At 61.6% G+C, this 15,510-nt stretch overlaps 4 protein-coding genes and 1 long non-coding RNA gene across 22 annotated transcripts in view; 2 read left to right on the forward strand and 3 right to left on the reverse strand.

The window, feature by feature from the left end:
• The first annotated feature begins 49 nt into the window (after nucleotides 1-49).
• LOC144337985 (uncharacterized) lies at nucleotides 50-12,475 on the forward strand. The gene is made up of 4 exons (XR_013411692.1): nucleotides 50-222; nucleotides 741-802; nucleotides 10,935-11,079; nucleotides 11,986-12,475. It is a non-coding gene; the product is annotated as an uncharacterized LOC144337985 (long non-coding RNA).
• PAGR1 (PAXIP1 associated glutamate rich protein 1) lies at nucleotides 289-5,026 on the reverse strand. 3 transcript variants are annotated; one of them, XR_013410881.1, is made up of 3 exons: nucleotides 4,148-5,026; nucleotides 3,729-3,945; nucleotides 289-1,216 (listed from the first exon to the last, which is right to left on the reverse strand). XR_013410881.1 is itself a non-coding variant. In NM_001194289.2 (3 exon segments), coding segments are annotated over 3 exon segments (765 nt in total). In that variant the 5' UTR covers nucleotides 4,630-4,729; the 3' UTR covers nucleotides 346-587.
• Nucleotides 5,270-8,860, reverse strand: PRRT2 (proline rich transmembrane protein 2). Of its 6 annotated transcripts, none has more exons than XM_077985857.1 (5): nucleotides 8,780-8,860; nucleotides 8,034-8,119; nucleotides 7,176-7,946; nucleotides 6,647-6,779; nucleotides 5,270-6,483 (listed from the first exon to the last, which is right to left on the reverse strand). In XM_077985857.1, exons 2-5 carry the CDS (start codon nucleotides 8,052-8,054, stop codon nucleotides 6,473-6,475), a joined length of 936 nt encoding a protein of 311 aa, XP_077841983.1. In that variant the 5' UTR covers nucleotides 8,055-8,119; nucleotides 8,780-8,860; the 3' UTR covers nucleotides 5,270-6,472. The 6 variants fall into 6 exon arrangements, with proteins under 6 accessions (XP_077841983.1, XP_077841984.1, XP_014981436.2 ...); XM_077985858.1 differs by having other exon boundaries at nucleotides 8,752-8,860; XM_015125950.3 differs by having other exon boundaries at nucleotides 7,176-8,119.
• On the reverse strand, nucleotides 9,953-15,473 carry MAZ (MYC associated zinc finger protein). Of its 11 annotated transcripts, XM_077985825.1 has the most exons (8): nucleotides 15,291-15,363; nucleotides 14,945-15,015; nucleotides 14,219-14,305; nucleotides 13,286-14,136; nucleotides 12,827-12,890; nucleotides 12,378-12,549; nucleotides 11,353-11,576; nucleotides 9,953-11,037 (listed from the first exon to the last, which is right to left on the reverse strand). In XM_077985825.1, exons 2-7 carry the CDS (start codon nucleotides 14,978-14,980, stop codon nucleotides 11,374-11,376), a joined length of 1,413 nt encoding a protein of 470 aa, XP_077841951.1. In that variant the 5' UTR covers nucleotides 14,981-15,015; nucleotides 15,291-15,363; the 3' UTR covers nucleotides 9,953-11,037; nucleotides 11,353-11,373. The 11 variants fall into 11 exon arrangements, 10 of the variants coding, with proteins under 10 accessions (XP_077841951.1, XP_028696494.2, XP_077841949.1 ...); XM_028840661.2 differs by having other exon boundaries at nucleotides 14,945-15,473; XM_077985823.1 differs by lacking the exon at nucleotides 15,291-15,363 and having other exon boundaries at nucleotides 13,187-14,136; nucleotides 14,945-15,199.
• The window catches only part of ZNF48 (zinc finger protein 48), a 242,055-nt gene continuing 239,145 nt past the window's right edge, over nucleotides 12,601-15,510 (forward strand). The window contains exon 1 of the mRNA XM_077985788.1: nucleotides 12,601-12,610. The gene's annotated coding sequence lies outside the window, so the exon portion shown is untranslated. The remainder of the gene's footprint in view (nucleotides 12,611-15,510) is intronic.

Genomic DNA, 15,510 nt, shown 5'->3' on the forward strand with positions numbered 1-15,510 from the left:
GGCCCAGGGGTGGGGCTTGGGAGTTAAAGAGCCCGTGCAGCTGGTTCTCATTTTATCCTCCGGGCTGCCTCTGCTGCAGCTGAGGGCGCACTGCTCCCTGCGTGCTCATGAGTTTCTGCCTCGGAGCCAGCTGCCTGCACTGGAGTGGGACTGGGAGGGGTTGGAGGGCCCGAGATGGGGCAGGTGCGCCTCTGCCCATCTGGCATTCATTTTCCAATCTGGGTGAATACAATTCTGCCTCTCCCTTGAAGTGGGGCCTAAATGTTGAGCTCCAGCTACAGCCCCTCCTTTTAAGAGATGATAGCTCTGGATCTTTTATTTCAGACTCAGAAAATTCAGTCCAGGTCTCCGAATAGGTGTTCAATAGAAAACACACACACACACATGCTCACACACTCTACAGGTGTTCAATAGAAAACACACACACACACACACTCACACTCTCTCTTCCTCTTTCCTGCAATGTGCTGTTTGGGAGCTTGAGGTTTCTCTCTTCTTCCCAAGTTTCTCAGTGCCTGGGCTGGGGAAGGAGGGCCCAGGCCCCAGCAGGTACAGACACTGCAGCCTAGAGGCAGGAGCAGTGGGAGTCAGTACTTCCGCTGCCGAGGGAAGAGACTACTCCCGGAGGATCGGAGTGGGGGGCTGGCAGGGCTGGGGTCTTCCGAGTCCAGGCTGAAGAGGTCTCTCCCAGTACGAAGGATCTGCTCCTCCAGCTTCTTGTGTCTCTTCATGTCCGACAGCACTTTGTCCAGGCGGGCCTCCCGTTTCTGGCTCCGGGCTGAGCTTCCTGGAGAAGGGGAAGGTAAGATACATGGAAGAGATGGAGGTGGTGTGCACCAGACCTGCCTGGACTTCACTCATCACTTGGGGAGTTGGTTAAACATGCAGGTTCCCAGGCCTCTGTCTTGGAGGACCTGAGGTTCAGGGTTGGACCTCAGAGAGAGTGAGCAGCAAAGATCCTGAATGACAGGAAGGCACAGGTAATGTGAAGACCAGGGAGACACCAGACAGGCGAATGGCAAGAGTAAAGGCCCTAGGACAAGAACAGAATTCTGTTCAAAGAAGAGTGCAGGCCGGGCATGGTGGCTCACGCTTGTTAATGCCAGCACTTTGGGAGGCCAAGGTGGACGAATCACGAGATCAGGAGTTTGAGACCAGCCTGGCCAACACAAAAAATTAGCTGGGCGTGGTGGTGGGCGCCCGTAAATCCCAGCTACTCGGGAGGCTGAGGCAGGAGAATTGTTTGAACCCGGGAGGTGGAGGTTACAATGAGACGAGATCGCGCTACTGCATTCCAGCCTTGGTGACAGAGCTAGACTCCATCTCCAAAAAAAGAAAAAAAAAAGTGCAGAGAACTGGAGGTGGCGGGAGAAGCGCTTGGATTCTCCTTTGACATGCTCTTCCCTGGCAAGATGGAATCCCTTGGAAAATTTTAAGTCGAAAAGTGACATGAGGCCGGGCACGGTGGCTCACGCCTGTAATCCCAGCACTTTGGGAGGCTGAGGAAGGCAGATCACGAGGTCAGGAGATCGAGACCATCCTGGCTAACATGGTGAAACCCTGTCTCTACTAAAAATACAAAAAATTAGCCGGGCCTAGTGGCGGGCACCTGTAGTCCCAGCTACTCGGGAGGCTGAGGCAGGAGAATGGTGTGAACCCGGAAGGCGGAGCTTGCAGTGAGCTGAGATCGCACCACTGCATTCCAGCCTGGGCGACAGAGCAAGACTCGGTCTCAAAAAAAAAAAAAAACCAAAAAACAAGAAAAGTGACATTTATGGCTGGGCACAGCGGCTCACGCCTGTAATTCCAGCACTTTGGGAAGCCAAGGTGGGCAGATTACTTGAGGTCAGGAGTTCAAGACCAGCCTGGCCAACATGGTGAAACCCCCTCTCTACTAGAAAATACAAAGATTAGCTAGGCGTGGTGATGTGTGCTTATAATCCCAGTCACTCAGGAGGCTGAGGCAGGAGAAACGCTTGAATCCAGGAGCTGGAGATTGCAGTGAGCCAAGATCATGCCACTGCACTCCAGCCAGAGCAACAGAGAAAGACTTCATCACAAAGAAAAAAAAAAAATGACACAATTTATATTTTTAAATGATCATCTGAATTGCAGAAACTGGAAGCGGAGAGCCCAGTTAAGAGCTACTGTAACTATCTAAGCAAGAAAGACAGTGGCTTGGATGGGGATGTGGTGTTGAAAGTGGAGAGTAGCAGAGGTACTTGGAAATGTACATCTTATAGCTACCAAGACTTGCTGGTGTGAATGTTCAGGTAAAAGAGAGAGAAATAAAGAATGGCTCTAGGCTGGGTGCAGGGGCTCATGCCTGTAATCTCAGCACTTTGGGAGACCGAGGCGGGTGGATCACTTGAGCTCAAGAGTTGGTGACCAACCAGTCTGGGCAACACAGCAAGACTCCGTCTCTCCCCCCCAAAAAAAAAAACGAAAAAAGAAAAGAAAAGAAAAAAAGGCATGACTGAGGGTAAATTCTAGGAAGGCATATGGGGTGGGAAATGGGGTCACTGGTGTAATTAGAGGATGTACGTGGTGGTACAGGGATGCGGATCTAGATAATATTGAAAGGCCAGGACTTGGACTTCTGGGAATGGGAAACATGATAAAATTATCTGTAATTTTCCACAATCAATGACTAGTTGTTTTTTAAAAAAAGGAATTATCTGTAATTGTGCTTTTTTTTTTTTTTTTTTTTTTTTTTTTTTTGAGACGGAGTCTTGCTCTGTCGCCCAGGCTGGAGTGCAGTAGCGATTTCAGCTCACTGCAAGCTCCTCCTCCCGGGTTCACGCCATTCTCCTGCCTCAGCCTCCTGAGTAGCTGGGACCACAGGCACCTGCCACCATGTCTGGCTAATTTTTTTTTTTTTTTTTTTTGAGACGGAGTCTCGCTGTGTCGCCCAGGCTGGAGTGCAGTGGCACGGTCTCCACTCACTGCAAGCTCTACTGCCTCCCGGGTTAACGCCATTCTCCTGCCTCAGCCTCCCTGGAAGCTGGGACTACAGGTGCCCGCCACCACCCCTGGCTAATTTTTTTTTTTTTGTATTTTCAGTAGAGACGGGGTTTCACCGTGTTCGCCAGGATGGTCTCGATCTCCTGACCTTGTGATCCGCCCACCTCGGCCTCCCAAAGTGTTGAGATTACAGGTGTGAGCCACCGCGCCCGGCCGTGATTGTGTTTGAGACGAAGTCTCACTCTGTTGCTCAGGCTGGAGTGCAGTGGTGTGATCTCAGGTCACTGCAACCTCCACCTCCCGGGCTCAAGTGATTCTCCTGCCTCAGCCTCCTGAGTAGCTGGGATTACAGGTGCCTGCCACCATGCCCGGCTAACTTTTTGTATTATAATTGTTTCTTAAAGGAATACGAGAGGCCGGGCACATTGGCTCATGCCTGTAATCCTAGCACTTTGGGAGGCCGAGGCGGGGGGATCACAAGGTCAGGAGTTCGAGACCAGCCTGGCCAACATGGTGAAAGCCCGTCTCTACTAAAAATACAAAAATTGACCTGGCCTGGTTGCATGCGTCTGTAATCCCAGCTACACGGGAGGCTGAGGCAGGAGAACTGCTTGAACCCGGGAGGCGGAGGTTGCAGTGAGTCGAGATCATGCCATTGCACTCCAGCCTGGGAGACAAGAGCTAGACTCTGTCTCAAAAAAAAAAAAAAAAAAAAAAAAAAAAGGAAGACGAGGTAGTAATCTAAGTCATAAAGATAGTGCTACTGGGTGAATACTCTCTCCTGAAGCTGTAAGTTGTGTGGCAGCTGAGGCAGCAAGCAAAGGCCTCTAGGGGAGCCGATCTTGGGTAACTGAGCCCAGGCCCTTCACCTCCCCCAACTGTCCCCTCTCGTTTGTACCTGGGGTGCGTCTCCGGTCAATCAGGGAGTCCTTTGGTGTCACTGGTTCATCATCAAAATCAAATTCCGTGGGCATGTGTGGTCTGGGACAGGTGAACAGAGTGAAGGGTGAGGGCGGTTCTCCCTCCCACCCACACCTGTGCTTCTCCCCTGCCCGGTTCCTCCTCCCCCGCTGGCTTCCCTCCCTCCACTTTCAAAGGTTCCAGGGTCCCACATTTTCCCTCCTTATTTCCTCCCGCCATCAGGGGAGCAGCCCATGGACAAGGTGTAAGAGTGTGTCTTTACTTTTCCTCTTCCTCTTCTTTGGCCTCCGGCTCCTCATCGGATCTCTCCTCTTCGCTCTGGGCCTCCGGCGTGGGAGGCCGGCGGGGCAGGATCTCGGCCTGCAGCTCCAGGGTACCGTGGGCAGCCAGCAGTTCATAGAGCCGCTGGATTTCGGAGGGCGGGGGCATCCAGGGCTGCCCATCTGCGGGCAGCTCCACCTCCTCGTCGCTGCAGGGCACGCACCAGTCATCGGAGTCCTCCTCCGCAGGCTCTTCCCTACAGGCGCTGGGGACTTCTCCCTGCGCCTCCTCTTCCCCGGACCCCTCACGCTCAGTCTCCTCTCGGCCTCCTTCCTCCTCGTCCTCGGCCTTACCGGCCGAGGCAGAGGGGCCTCCGGTATCCTCCACGGCCAGAGCCTGGAGGCCGGAGGTCACTTCCCCTTCTTCAGACAGAGGCGCCGCCGTGGTGGCCGCAGTGTCTCCATGGCCCCGAGCAAGGGACATAGGCCACTAGGGCAGGGACCCTGCGATGACAGCTGCTGGAGTCCGAAGCCAGGGTCCCCCAGGGATCGGGCTCCCCGGGGGATTCGGGACAGTCTCCAGCCAATCAGGCTCCCGCAGGGGACGCCGCGGCCAGACCGCCCGTCCCCGGGAGGGGGCGCTCGGTCCCCACCAAGGACCCCACCCCGTGGATCGAGGTCCGGTACTCCGACGCTCCCGGGCCCCGCAGAAACCACTTTCCGAAAGGGGGAAAGGGGAAAGAGAGGGACGGGCTACTCTTCGCTTCCACGCCGCCTCTCTCCACACCTGGACGCGGCGCCCTCTCCCCAGACCTCGCAATTGTGGGCCACGTCAAGTCAGCCGCCGTACGCACCTGGAGCTAAGACCCGCCTCCCAGGCTGCGCAGGGTCACACTACGCAGGCGCACAGAAATGGCGCGGGAGGCTCTGCTCTAGTCTAGGCTACTTGGAAGAGGAAAGCGAGGGAAGGCTTGCACATGCGCGAGTAGGCGCGCAGGCTTCAGCCCACAGTAAAGATGGCCACCGGGACGGCGCATGCGCATACCACCCAATAAGGTTCTGCCGGAAGAGAGGCAGCACCGGCGGGCCGGCGGGACGAACGCAGGAACCAACCGAGACTGGAGGCGAGTCTCATGCAGTCTCCGTTTATTGGTGTTTCAGACTCATGCAGCATCCGGCATACAAAAAGGGAGAAATCAGTTTGATAATAGCCGTTTTTTTTTTTTTTAAGAATTTTAGTTTTTTTTTTTTGGAAAAAAAACCCCGCCAAATCCGAACCGCGTTGTAGCTCGGTGCCCGCCTCCTCAGCGGGCTGTCGCGTGCAACAAACCTCCCCCGTCAGCTTAGAAAATAATTATAGAGCGCCCCGCCCCGCCCTCGCTCCTGCCAGTGGGCGCTTTGGTCCTATTTTTTTGGATTCTTTCGTTACGAAGCACGTGAATGAATCTAGCCCGACACCTTCAAGAAAAAACTCGTGGACTGGGGTTGAAAAGCCCAGGTGGGCGGGTCAACTCCAGCTGACCTGGAGGGGTCAGCGCCGCGTCCCTCCCTTCTCCCCTGCGTGCGTTCGGAACCAGTGCTCGCCACCCTCGCCCGAGTCCCCACACGAGGCCCGGCTTGCCAGCTCTACGACCTGCAAGACACCCTTGGGTGTCCGACCCTGGGTGGTCCCAGCAGAGAACAGTCGGAGCCCGGGGTTGGGGAGCCCTCTCCCAACACTGCTTCCCGCCCCCAAGCCTCATCTAAGTGCTGTCATTTTTGCAGAGTAAACGGTGACGGGAGGTTGGAGAAGAGGATGCTTAAGGGAGATGAGGAGGCAGGAAGAGGAAGGGGGAGGGACGTGGAGAGGAAAGGGGAGATGATAAGGGAAGGAGGAGAGGACTGAGGGTTGAGAGATGCCAAGACAATGGAAGTTGGGAGGAGGCCAGGGTGGAGGTCCAGAGAATTTGGGAGGCGGGAAGAAGTGCAGGGAGGCCAGGAGAGATGCAGGGAGGCTGAGAGCGCAGAGTTGGGGAGGTGTTCAGGGAGGTTTCCAGAGTGCAGGGAGGTTTCCAGAAGTGCAGGGATAGGGGGCCAAGAGGGTGGAGGGGATGCAGGCAGAAGTGCAGGGAGGTTGGAACCAGTGCAGGGATGAGGGAGGCCTACAGTTGGCAGAGGAGCCTGGCAAGATGCAGGAGCAGGACAGAAGCTGTAAACAAGGCTGCTCAGGCTCCCTTGGTCCTTAGGGGTGGGGGCCAGGGCCATCAGTTGGGCTCCCCCCAGGGGAGGGATGGGCCCAAGGCAGCTCCCAACAGGAAGAAAAGTCTTGGGATGTGGGGCAGAGCCCCTCACTTATACACTGTGGGAGAGGAGAGGGAAGGACAGACAGGGGGGAGGGGGAGACAAGGAGAGACAAAGGAGAGGTAAGGAGGACAGACAGGAGAGAGCAGGGGCAGGGGTTAGTAAAGCTGCCCTTGCCAACCCTTCCATTCCTCCCCTGCCTGTCCCAAGCCCCCACTCACCGCCTAAGTTGATGACGCAGGAGGCGATGATGATGAGGACTCCCCCCACCAGTGCCACGATGCTTAAGAGCTTGGCCACACGGCCCAGACGCTGGGCCCCGTCCACGTCCCCCTGCTGCAGGCTGTTCCGGGACTGGGATTAGGGCGAGGGGTGGAGGCACATGGCCGGGGTCAGGAGAAGCCAGCCCAGAAGGGATCAGGTGGAAAAGTCATCCAGAAGAGAGAGGCCAGCCCCATGGATGGCGGGTAAGGGAGGAAGGAGTGGAGGGGCAGGGGGAGGAGGGCACAGGTCAGCGAGGCTGTGACACACATGTGTTTCCATATCCCTCCCACCCAAAGGGGCAGGGCAGTGGTGGCTCAGAGGGTTAGGTCCTAGGGAGAGGCAAACAAAGGCCCTGGAATTGGGGAGGTGGGATCCATGCAGACAGGAGAGGGTAAGGAAGGCATGATTACTCCTGGGGCTCTGTCACAGCACTGGCGGGAAGCTGGGAGCCACAGCAGGCCTGGGCCAGGGTCCCATGGGGCTCACCATGACAGCATAAGCGAAGGCCACGATGTTGACAGGCCACATGGGGCAGAAGCAGGACAGGATGGCAAGGATGATGTAGTCCCGAGGTTTCTGGGTGCCTTCACCCCCCTCCACCCCAGGACCTGCCAGCTGGGAGCTGGGGTGGCGGCTCAGGCTACCTCGGGGAGATCCTGGATGCCCACTGTGCGCCCTTCCCATTCGATCCTCCTCAACCAGCTGCTGCAGCACTCGGGGGGGAGCCCCATTAGCTGGGGGGGATTTTTTTGAGGGTGGCGAGTGAGGCTCAGGGGCTGGGCCCTCTTCCCCATCACCAGCCTGCAGGGGCACCACTGCCCCATTCTCTTGCTTTTCCTCCACACTCTCAGACAGAATCTCAGGGGTGGGGTCCTCCTGGGTAGGGAGCGCTGGTTGAATGGCTGGCTTGGGGGTGGGCTGGGAATCTGGCTGGGGGTCTGGCTGCGGAGCAGGCTCTGGGGCTGGTTCAGGTGGGGCTGCAGACTCCAGCCTAGACCCCTGGTCTGCAGTGGCCTCTTTGCTCACTTCTGGTTTGGACACTGTTTCTTGGCATGGCTGTTTGGGGCTGCAGTTGGCCTTTGATTCCCCTCCTGGGCTTAAGCTGAGGTCTGTGGCCTGGGCTGTTTCTGAGGCCCCAGCGGGGGTCTCTGGGGTTTCTGGAGCCAGCCCAGCCTTGGGCCCTGAGTCCACAAGGGCTGCAGTGGTGTCTGGGCCTGGCTGCAGGGCCTCTGGCTGGTCTGGTACCCCTGCTAGGACCTGGGGAGGACCAGTTTCAGCTTCAGAATGGCCAGGCCCTTTGCCTGGAACCTCGGGACTCTCCTCAACCCCCTTCATCTCAGAGACCTCAGAGCTGCTGGCTGCCATCTTGAGATGGGAGAGGGGAGAGAGCCCCTTTGGGGAGGATGGAATAGCAGAGACAGCGGCAAACCCTGGAAGAGGAGGAGATAGGCTTGGGGTGAGGAGGGAAGAGGGTTCAGCACTGCGGGCCCAGTTGGGCCACATTCCTGTCTCAGGGCCAGCCTTGCACTGCCGCTAGGGAGAGGAAGAAAGTTGGGGTTTCCTTTGCTTTAGGGTGGGACATCCCTGGGGGAGGAGTGCTCTACTCAAAGTATTCTGCTTGGAGAGCCCTGGGGAAGATTAACCCTTTTGTAAACAGGACCTTCTCCAGGGTCTCTCCCTGGGTCCATCCAACAAGATCCAGACTCTCAGATCCCAGCACCCCAAAATTAACGAGCTGTGCAAACAGCACTCCGACAGGCAGACTGGGCAGAGGACCCGACATTCGCATTCCACTCCCTCTGCATCCTCCCCTCCTCCCTGGGCGCCCAGGCGGTGCGGGTTTTCTTGCTGCGCGTTTAGGGCGAGGACGCCCCCGCTTCTTCCTGGGGGACCTGGTTATTTCCTCCGATCCCCTGTCAGCCCCTCTCCCGGGGCTTCCCTCGCCTTCGGTGGGCTGGCGCCTCCTCCCAAGGGTTCAGCCCGCCCAGCACCACCAGCCCTCTAGACACCCGCATTCCCGTGCAGCCCGCCCGGCGTCGGCCGTCGGTCGGTCCACTCCTACCCGCAGCCTCAGTCTGCCCGGGTCTCACCTCGACGCCGGCCTCCGGACAGCTCCCGCTGCCGCTGCTGGCTTTTGCAGCAGCCGCAGCCCGGGAGAGAGCAAGTCAGCTAGGGAGGGAGGGAGGCGGCGGGTCTCCCTCCTCTCCCCTCCCGTGTGCTCATCCCCTCCTCTCCGGTCCCCTCCCCTACGCTCCGCCGCCGTCGCGCGCCGCCCCCGCCCCTCGCGAGCCTCCGGCCCCTCCCGCCAGCCCAAGGGAGCCACGCGTTACCCAGGCAACCGGCCCGTGGACCACTCGCGCCCCCTCCCTGCCCCTTCCCACGCGCGCCTCCAGGCGGGGCCCCCCGCCTCCTTCCTAAGTCCCCGGCCCCGCCCGCCAACGGTCACCGGGATCCCTGGAAGAGACGGGGGTTGGGGAAAACGGAGAGGGTTCTGCGAGGAGACGGGACCAGTGAGACAGGCAGGACCGGGTGGAGGCGCCTCTACGAGCAGGAGGAGGGGAAGGAAGATGGGGCAAGACACGGGGAGGCTGCAGAGGAGGAGCAGGGTGGGGTTTCGAGAGAATGGACCCTGCAGAAAGGAGCAGCAGAAACTAGCGCTGGAAGGCTCGAAAAAGGGGCCCTGGAAAGGACGGAGCGGGGACAGAAAAGGAAATTCCAAGGGGCAGGAGAGGCTGGGCAGAAGAGCCCGTGTAAACACGGGGTGGCCTATGCCCAGAATGAGGGGCAGGTGCAGCTTTCATTCTCTACCTCGCTGCTCAGTCCTAGGGCTCGGACTCCCCAGCCTTTCCGCAGCCGCATCCACCCACCATGGCCTCAGGGATGTAACGCGCGCAGGAAGGGATGCGGCTGGGGGCTGAGCAGCGGTCATGGGTGTGGACGGGGGATGGCGGCATTCCTGTCTGGCAGCTGTTTGGGTTTCTAACCGGGCCTCTTCAAACCTCCAGGGGCTATTCTGGGCCTGTCCCGATTGGGAATTCCCCAGAGACCTGGAACTTGCTCTCCACAGCCACAGCCTTGGCCCCGCCCTAAATCTGTGCTGCCGCCAGTAAGGCTGCCCCTGGGGAGGGCGGAGCCAGAACCCCACAGCCGCACAGGGCAGAGCAAGGCTGGACTGATAAGACACCTGGCCGAGAACAAACCCTTGGGGGTGGGGGCAGGTGCTTAGTGATGGCAATTCATTTAATCCAGAGCCAGAAACAAGATTTTATTTAAAATTTATTGTAATAGGGTCTGCGCAAAAGGAAGGGGTGGAGGATGGGGTACATGCAGGGGACACAGGAACACGATGACATGGCCAGGGCCACAACTTCTGTCGTGGGGAAGAGGGATGAAAAGACAAGACCAGGGCTGGAGCTGGGGTGGAAAAGGGGAGGGGGACACTGGCTGCATTCCCCCGCCCCCAGGAAGCACCTCTAGGCCCTGGACCCCTCGCTCACCCTGGCCCCTAAGACTCCATCTTTTCTTTGCCTCTGGCCCTCCTGGCTCCTCCTTCTGCTCCCCTTGACTTTTTCCCCTGACAGATTCTCAAGCAGGACGATGTTCAGGGCTTGACCCCAAACTCCCATACCACCTTATGAAGGTACAACCTTTGCCGGCCCTGCTTCTGCCCCTCCTCAAACCTCACCGCTTTCCCTCTGGGACAGCTCTGATCCCCCTCCTTCCTCTCCTCCCTCCCCCTGGAAAAAAAAAAAAGGGAAAAAGAAAGCACCAACTCCCCGGGGAGGGGCTGCAGACAGCAGGGGGAGAGGACTGGAAGGAGAGAAGAGGACCTTCGAGGGAAAAGGCTCACAAGTCCCTGGGAGGACGGGGCATGGGCTTACAGAGAGGAGAGGGGGTACGGGCAGTGGCTGCTCGTGTCCTCTGCCACCCTGCCCACTGTCCAGGGGACTTCAACACAACCGAGGGGACAGGTTTGTGTGGGGTCAGGTCTGATAGAAGAGAGGAGCAGGAGAAACAAATCGTTAAAACCTAGCGAATTCCCCTAAGAAAACATTTCTTCCTCCTTTCCTTCCGGAGGCTCCTTGGTTGGTGGGGAAATAGGAGTTGGTGGGAAAAGAGGGGGGAGAGGAGCCTGTACCAGGGAACTCTACTCCATTCTCCCCTCTCCCCCGCAACCAAGTTGGAGCTCACCAGGGTTGGGAGGGAAGTGGCTGAGAGCTCACAGGCACCCCCTCCGCCCCCGAGAGGGAGCCCACAGCTGTGGGAGGGGCTGCTACTGCTGCTGCTGCCGCTGCTGCCGCCGCCGCCGCCGCCGCCGCTGCCGCCATTGGACAAACCTCACCAGTACCTGCACACGAAAAACACCACGGATCACAGCGCGATCTGAATGGCAAAAGCCTTGCCCTCACCCCAGACCTTCCCAGTTTGCTTCCCCTGGGACACAGCCGTTGCTCACTTCCTATCTGGTTCCCAGAGGCCTCGGCCTGCATCCTCACCCAGACAGAGCAGTTCTCCTCAAAGGCCCTCCCTGTGCCCAGAAATCTCCCTAGCCTGAGTGGTACATGGGCATCCCTCGCCTTCCTGAGATCCCCTATTGGGCCCTTTGAGCCCCCTTGTCCCCCACACCCCCCATCCCGCCCCCCAGCCATGCCCCACGCCTTGCCTGGTGGGTGTGGGGTCCCCCTCAGCAGGTGGGCTGTGGCTGGGGGGCGTCTCCCGGGACAGGGGGGGCGGCCCCCACCAGATGGGTCTGCATGTGGCCGGCCAGCTGGGCAGGGGTCTTGCAGTGCACGCTGCACAGCTTGCACAGGATGCGGTCAGCCCGCGGGGCCTGGAGCCCGTGGTCCTTCACCGCGTGGATGCGCAGGTATGCTGCCGTGGTGAAGCCTATTGGGGGGTGGATTGGGATGGGGCGGGGGTCAGCCAGGCGGAGACCCCAGAGACGGGGCTGATCTCCTAGGCGGGGGATGTCCTCCTCAGATGGCCCTGTCCTCCTCCCACGGCATCCTTGGTAGCCTGGGGTTAACTGCTCTGCTGGGGCTGGTGGGCACAGCAGCCCCTCCCTGAGCCTGGGGCGTGGCTTGCGTGGTGCCCGCTTCTCAGCCTTGGTACCTACAGAGCTCACTCTCCATGGCCGGGAGACCTCTCCCAGGATGACAGGACACTGACTCCTAGCCAATGGCAGGGTTGACCCTCAGCAGAGACGGCTGTGTCCCCCTCCCTCCAGTGCCCCGCGGTCTCAACCCAGTTAACCGGTGAGTCTGACTGAAGGCAGCTTTCTCTGCTACCCGCGCAGGGTGCGTGCTGGTAAATCCCAGCCCGTGTACTACTCCACCTGCCCCAGGAGCTGGAGACAAGACCTTGTGGCTGCGCGGCGGAAACCTTGCCTTGTGACCCTTGGAACTGGCTTTCTTGACTACTCCCTTCCCCAGAGCAGCCAAGTTCCACTCCCGCTCTCCCCACGTATGCCCAGGAGGTTCAACCTCTCTGGCAGATCTCTCCTCCAGCCAGGACTTAAGAGTCTAACAACATTCATTCAGGTGTCCCCCGCTGCTCCCTTGACCTCTTGGAGGACTCTAGACGCCACGAGCTCTTGGCTACAGCACCCTTAGCCCGTATCCGTGGCAGGGCGTCTGGCTAGGCGCCCACCCTCTGCCCCTGGCCCTCCCGGCAGTCCTCGGCATGTACCTTTGTTGCAGAGCTCACAGACATGGTGAGGGCCCTGGCTGTGCACCTTCATGTGGTCCGAAATATAAGCCGAGCTCAGCATCTTGCCACACACGTGACATGGCACCTTCTCCTCGTGTCGAACTGTGTGCGCCCGCAGCCGATCCTTCGTGGCGAAAGCTGCCTCACATTTCTGGGGAGGGGGGAGGGGCGTGGGGGGTGTCACAGGAGAGTTAAAGCTTGGCGGGCTGGGGAGGGGGGAGCAAGAGGTTAAAGGTATCAGAGCCTTGGGGATCTTTGATCTGTAGGAAATGGGAGTGACATGATGAGGCCTTGAAAAAGGGATGAGAAAATGGAGTGAAAAGGCAAAAAGAAGAGAGAGAAAAAGGGGGTCTGAGAGGCTGAACTCAGACAACTACCATGAGGATCAAAATCATGAAAACCAGGACGGGAGGAGGCGGGCTTCCTACCTCACATTTGAAGGGCCGTTCTGTTGAGTGCACTTGTCTGACGTGACTGTTGAGGTGATCCGGCCTGGGGACACGTTGGGGTTGGGGTTAGGGCGCAGGTGGTGCGCCCCAAATCCGCCAACCTGCACCACAGGCCTTTCCGGGGATCCCTGCGCCTCCTCCCGGAGGCCGGGCCGTCACAGCGCCACTTCGGCAGGAAATCCCTCCCCTGGAACCCAGCCGCTGCCGCCGCCGCCTCCTCCCACGCTTAGCTTCCGTCAACCCCAAGGCCCACCTCCTTGACAAAGGACCACCCCTTGCTCCCTGGTAACCGGGAGAGGCTTCCTCCCTCCGCCCTGGGAGGGGCTCCCCTTCCCCAACCTCAGCAGCCGCCTCCCTCCCCGCCAGCAACGGCCAGGCCACCTCCGTCGCGTCCCTCCCTCCCCACGGCCTAGCGGGCGGCCGAGGCCCCGTGCACACCGGGAGAAGCTCTTGCCACAGTGGGAGCAGTTGTAGGGCTTGTGCACAGCGCCGTCATGTGAGCGCACGTGGTAGCTCATGCGGTCCTTGCGCTTGAAGCGCTGCTGGCACACCGGGCACTGGTAGGGCTTCTCGTCCGAGTGCGACAGCTTGTGTCGGTTCAGGTGGTAGACGTCGCGGAAGGCCTTGCCGCACATCTCGCAGGCGTGGTTCTTCCGGATGCGCTTCCCCGAGGCGGTCGTGGTCACCACGCCACCGGCGGCCACTGCGGCAGCGCCGCCGCCGGCACCCGCCTCTCCCCCTCCCCCGCCAGCTCCGCTCAGCTGGGGCACGCTCAGGAGGCTCAGGGGCACCATGGTGGGCATCTTCATAGCACCCGAGGGGACCCGGCCGGCCTTGGCTCCCGTGTGGATGGCTTCGTGCCTCCGGAGATTGTAGCCGTTCTTAAACTCCTTGGCGCACAGAGCGCAGACGTAGGGCCCCTTGCTCTTTGTCTTCTTCTCCAAGGCAGACGCAACCGGGGCCACTGCGACCGTCGAGGTTGGGGCTACGACAGCGGTGGCCGCCGCCGCGGCGATGGTGGCGGCGGAGGCGGGGGGCGCGGCCTCGGCCGTGGGCGCCGACACGGGCGGGGGTGGCGGAGGGGGCGCCGGGGGCTGCTTCAGGGCTGCTGTGTCCACCGTGGAGGCAGCGGCAGGGGCCGGGGGCGCGGCAGCGACGGCGGCAGCAGCGGCGGCGGCGGCCGCAGCAGCCGCGGCGGACTCCTGGGCGGCGGCAAGCACCGGGAGCAAGTCCACCTGGAGGGGCTCGGCCGCCGGGGCCTGGGGCGTGGGCGGGGGCGCCGGCGCGGCCTACGGAAACAAGGCGCCGAGTGGGCCGCGAGTGCGGGCGGGCGCCCCCCCAGCCCGGGCCGCCGCGGCCGGCCCTACTCACCTGGAATGGACTCTGGGCGCAGCCCTGGGAGGCAAAGAAGCGGGACTGGAGCTCAGCCCCGACCTGCAGGGGGTTCTGGGCGTGACCCTGAGGTGGCGGGAAGGAGTTCATGAGGCCGCCCACCCCCCGGGAGTCCAGGCCCAGCACGGGGAAGGGGGGGGCCAGCAGCGTGCAAGGGAACACCGGGAACATGGCCTCGGCCGCAGCGGGGCCCCCGGGGCTCAGCGGGGGCCGGGGGCGCGGGCCGCGCGGGGCCCGGGCTCGGGGCGCCGCCCCCGGCCGGCCGGGCTGGGCCGCGCCGAACGCATGGCCCGCGGGCCGCCCCGCCGCCCGCGCACCCCGGCCGGCGGGAGGGAGGGAGGGAAGGAGGGCGCCTTGCGGGCCGCGGAGCGCCGCGGCGACGGCGGCGGCGACGCCCCCTGGGTGGGGGCGGGAGGCCCCGCGGGGCCGGGGCCGGGGGCGGGGGCCCGGGCGGCGGCGGCGGCGGCGGCGGCGGCGGCGGCGGTTAGAGCCTGGCGGGGCGGGGTGGGGGGAGCGAGGGAGCAGCCTCGGCCCCCGCCGCGCGCGCGCCCAGCCGGCGCCTCGGGGAGGGCGGGGGAGGGCGCGAGGGAGGGAGGGGGACAGCTGCGCGCGCACCGGGCGCGCGGAGGGGGGGTGGGACGGGAGGGAGGGCGGGCAGGAGGGGGTGTGGGCAGGGGGGTGGGGGCGGGGGGAGGGGGTTGTTACCTGGAAGATGAAGCTGCTCCAGTTGCTGGGATCCATGGCGGAGGGAGGGAGGGAGGTGGCTCGCGCTCACCCTGGGGCGGGAGGAGGAGGAGGCGGCGGTGGGGGAGGGGGAACCCGGGGAGGAGGCGCGCGGGGCGGGCAGGAGGGGGGAGGTGGAGGGTGGGGGGAGCGGAGCACACTGCGCGCGGGGAGGGCGGGCGGGGGGCGCGAGGACACACAAGAGGCTGGAGCGGGCGCGAGCGCGAGCGCGCGCGTGGCCAGCGGGAGGGGCGGGCGCGAGAGGGACTCTGGCGGGAGGAGGGACGGGGGAGCCACCCAGCAGCCCGAGTCGCCCCAAGCGCGAGACCCCTGAGACGGCTGCTGATTGGCTGACGATGGCGCAGGTGGTGGGCGCGCGGGAGACGGGGCGGCTTCTCTCCTCTTCCCCCCTCCAACGATTCCACCCCCCTCCCTCCGCCAGCGGCCGTTATTTCGCGCGCACGCGCACAAGGCCGCCGCCGTTGCCGAGCGGGAGAGTGGGGGAGCGCGCGCCGGGGGCACGGACGGGGCGGGGCTAATCCCTGAGC

Source organism: Macaca mulatta, chromosome 20 (assembly GCF_049350105.2).
Source record: "Macaca mulatta isolate MMU2019108-1 chromosome 20, T2T-MMU8v2.0, whole genome shotgun sequence".
NCBI lineage: Eukaryota > Metazoa > Chordata > Mammalia > Primates > Cercopithecidae > Macaca > Macaca mulatta.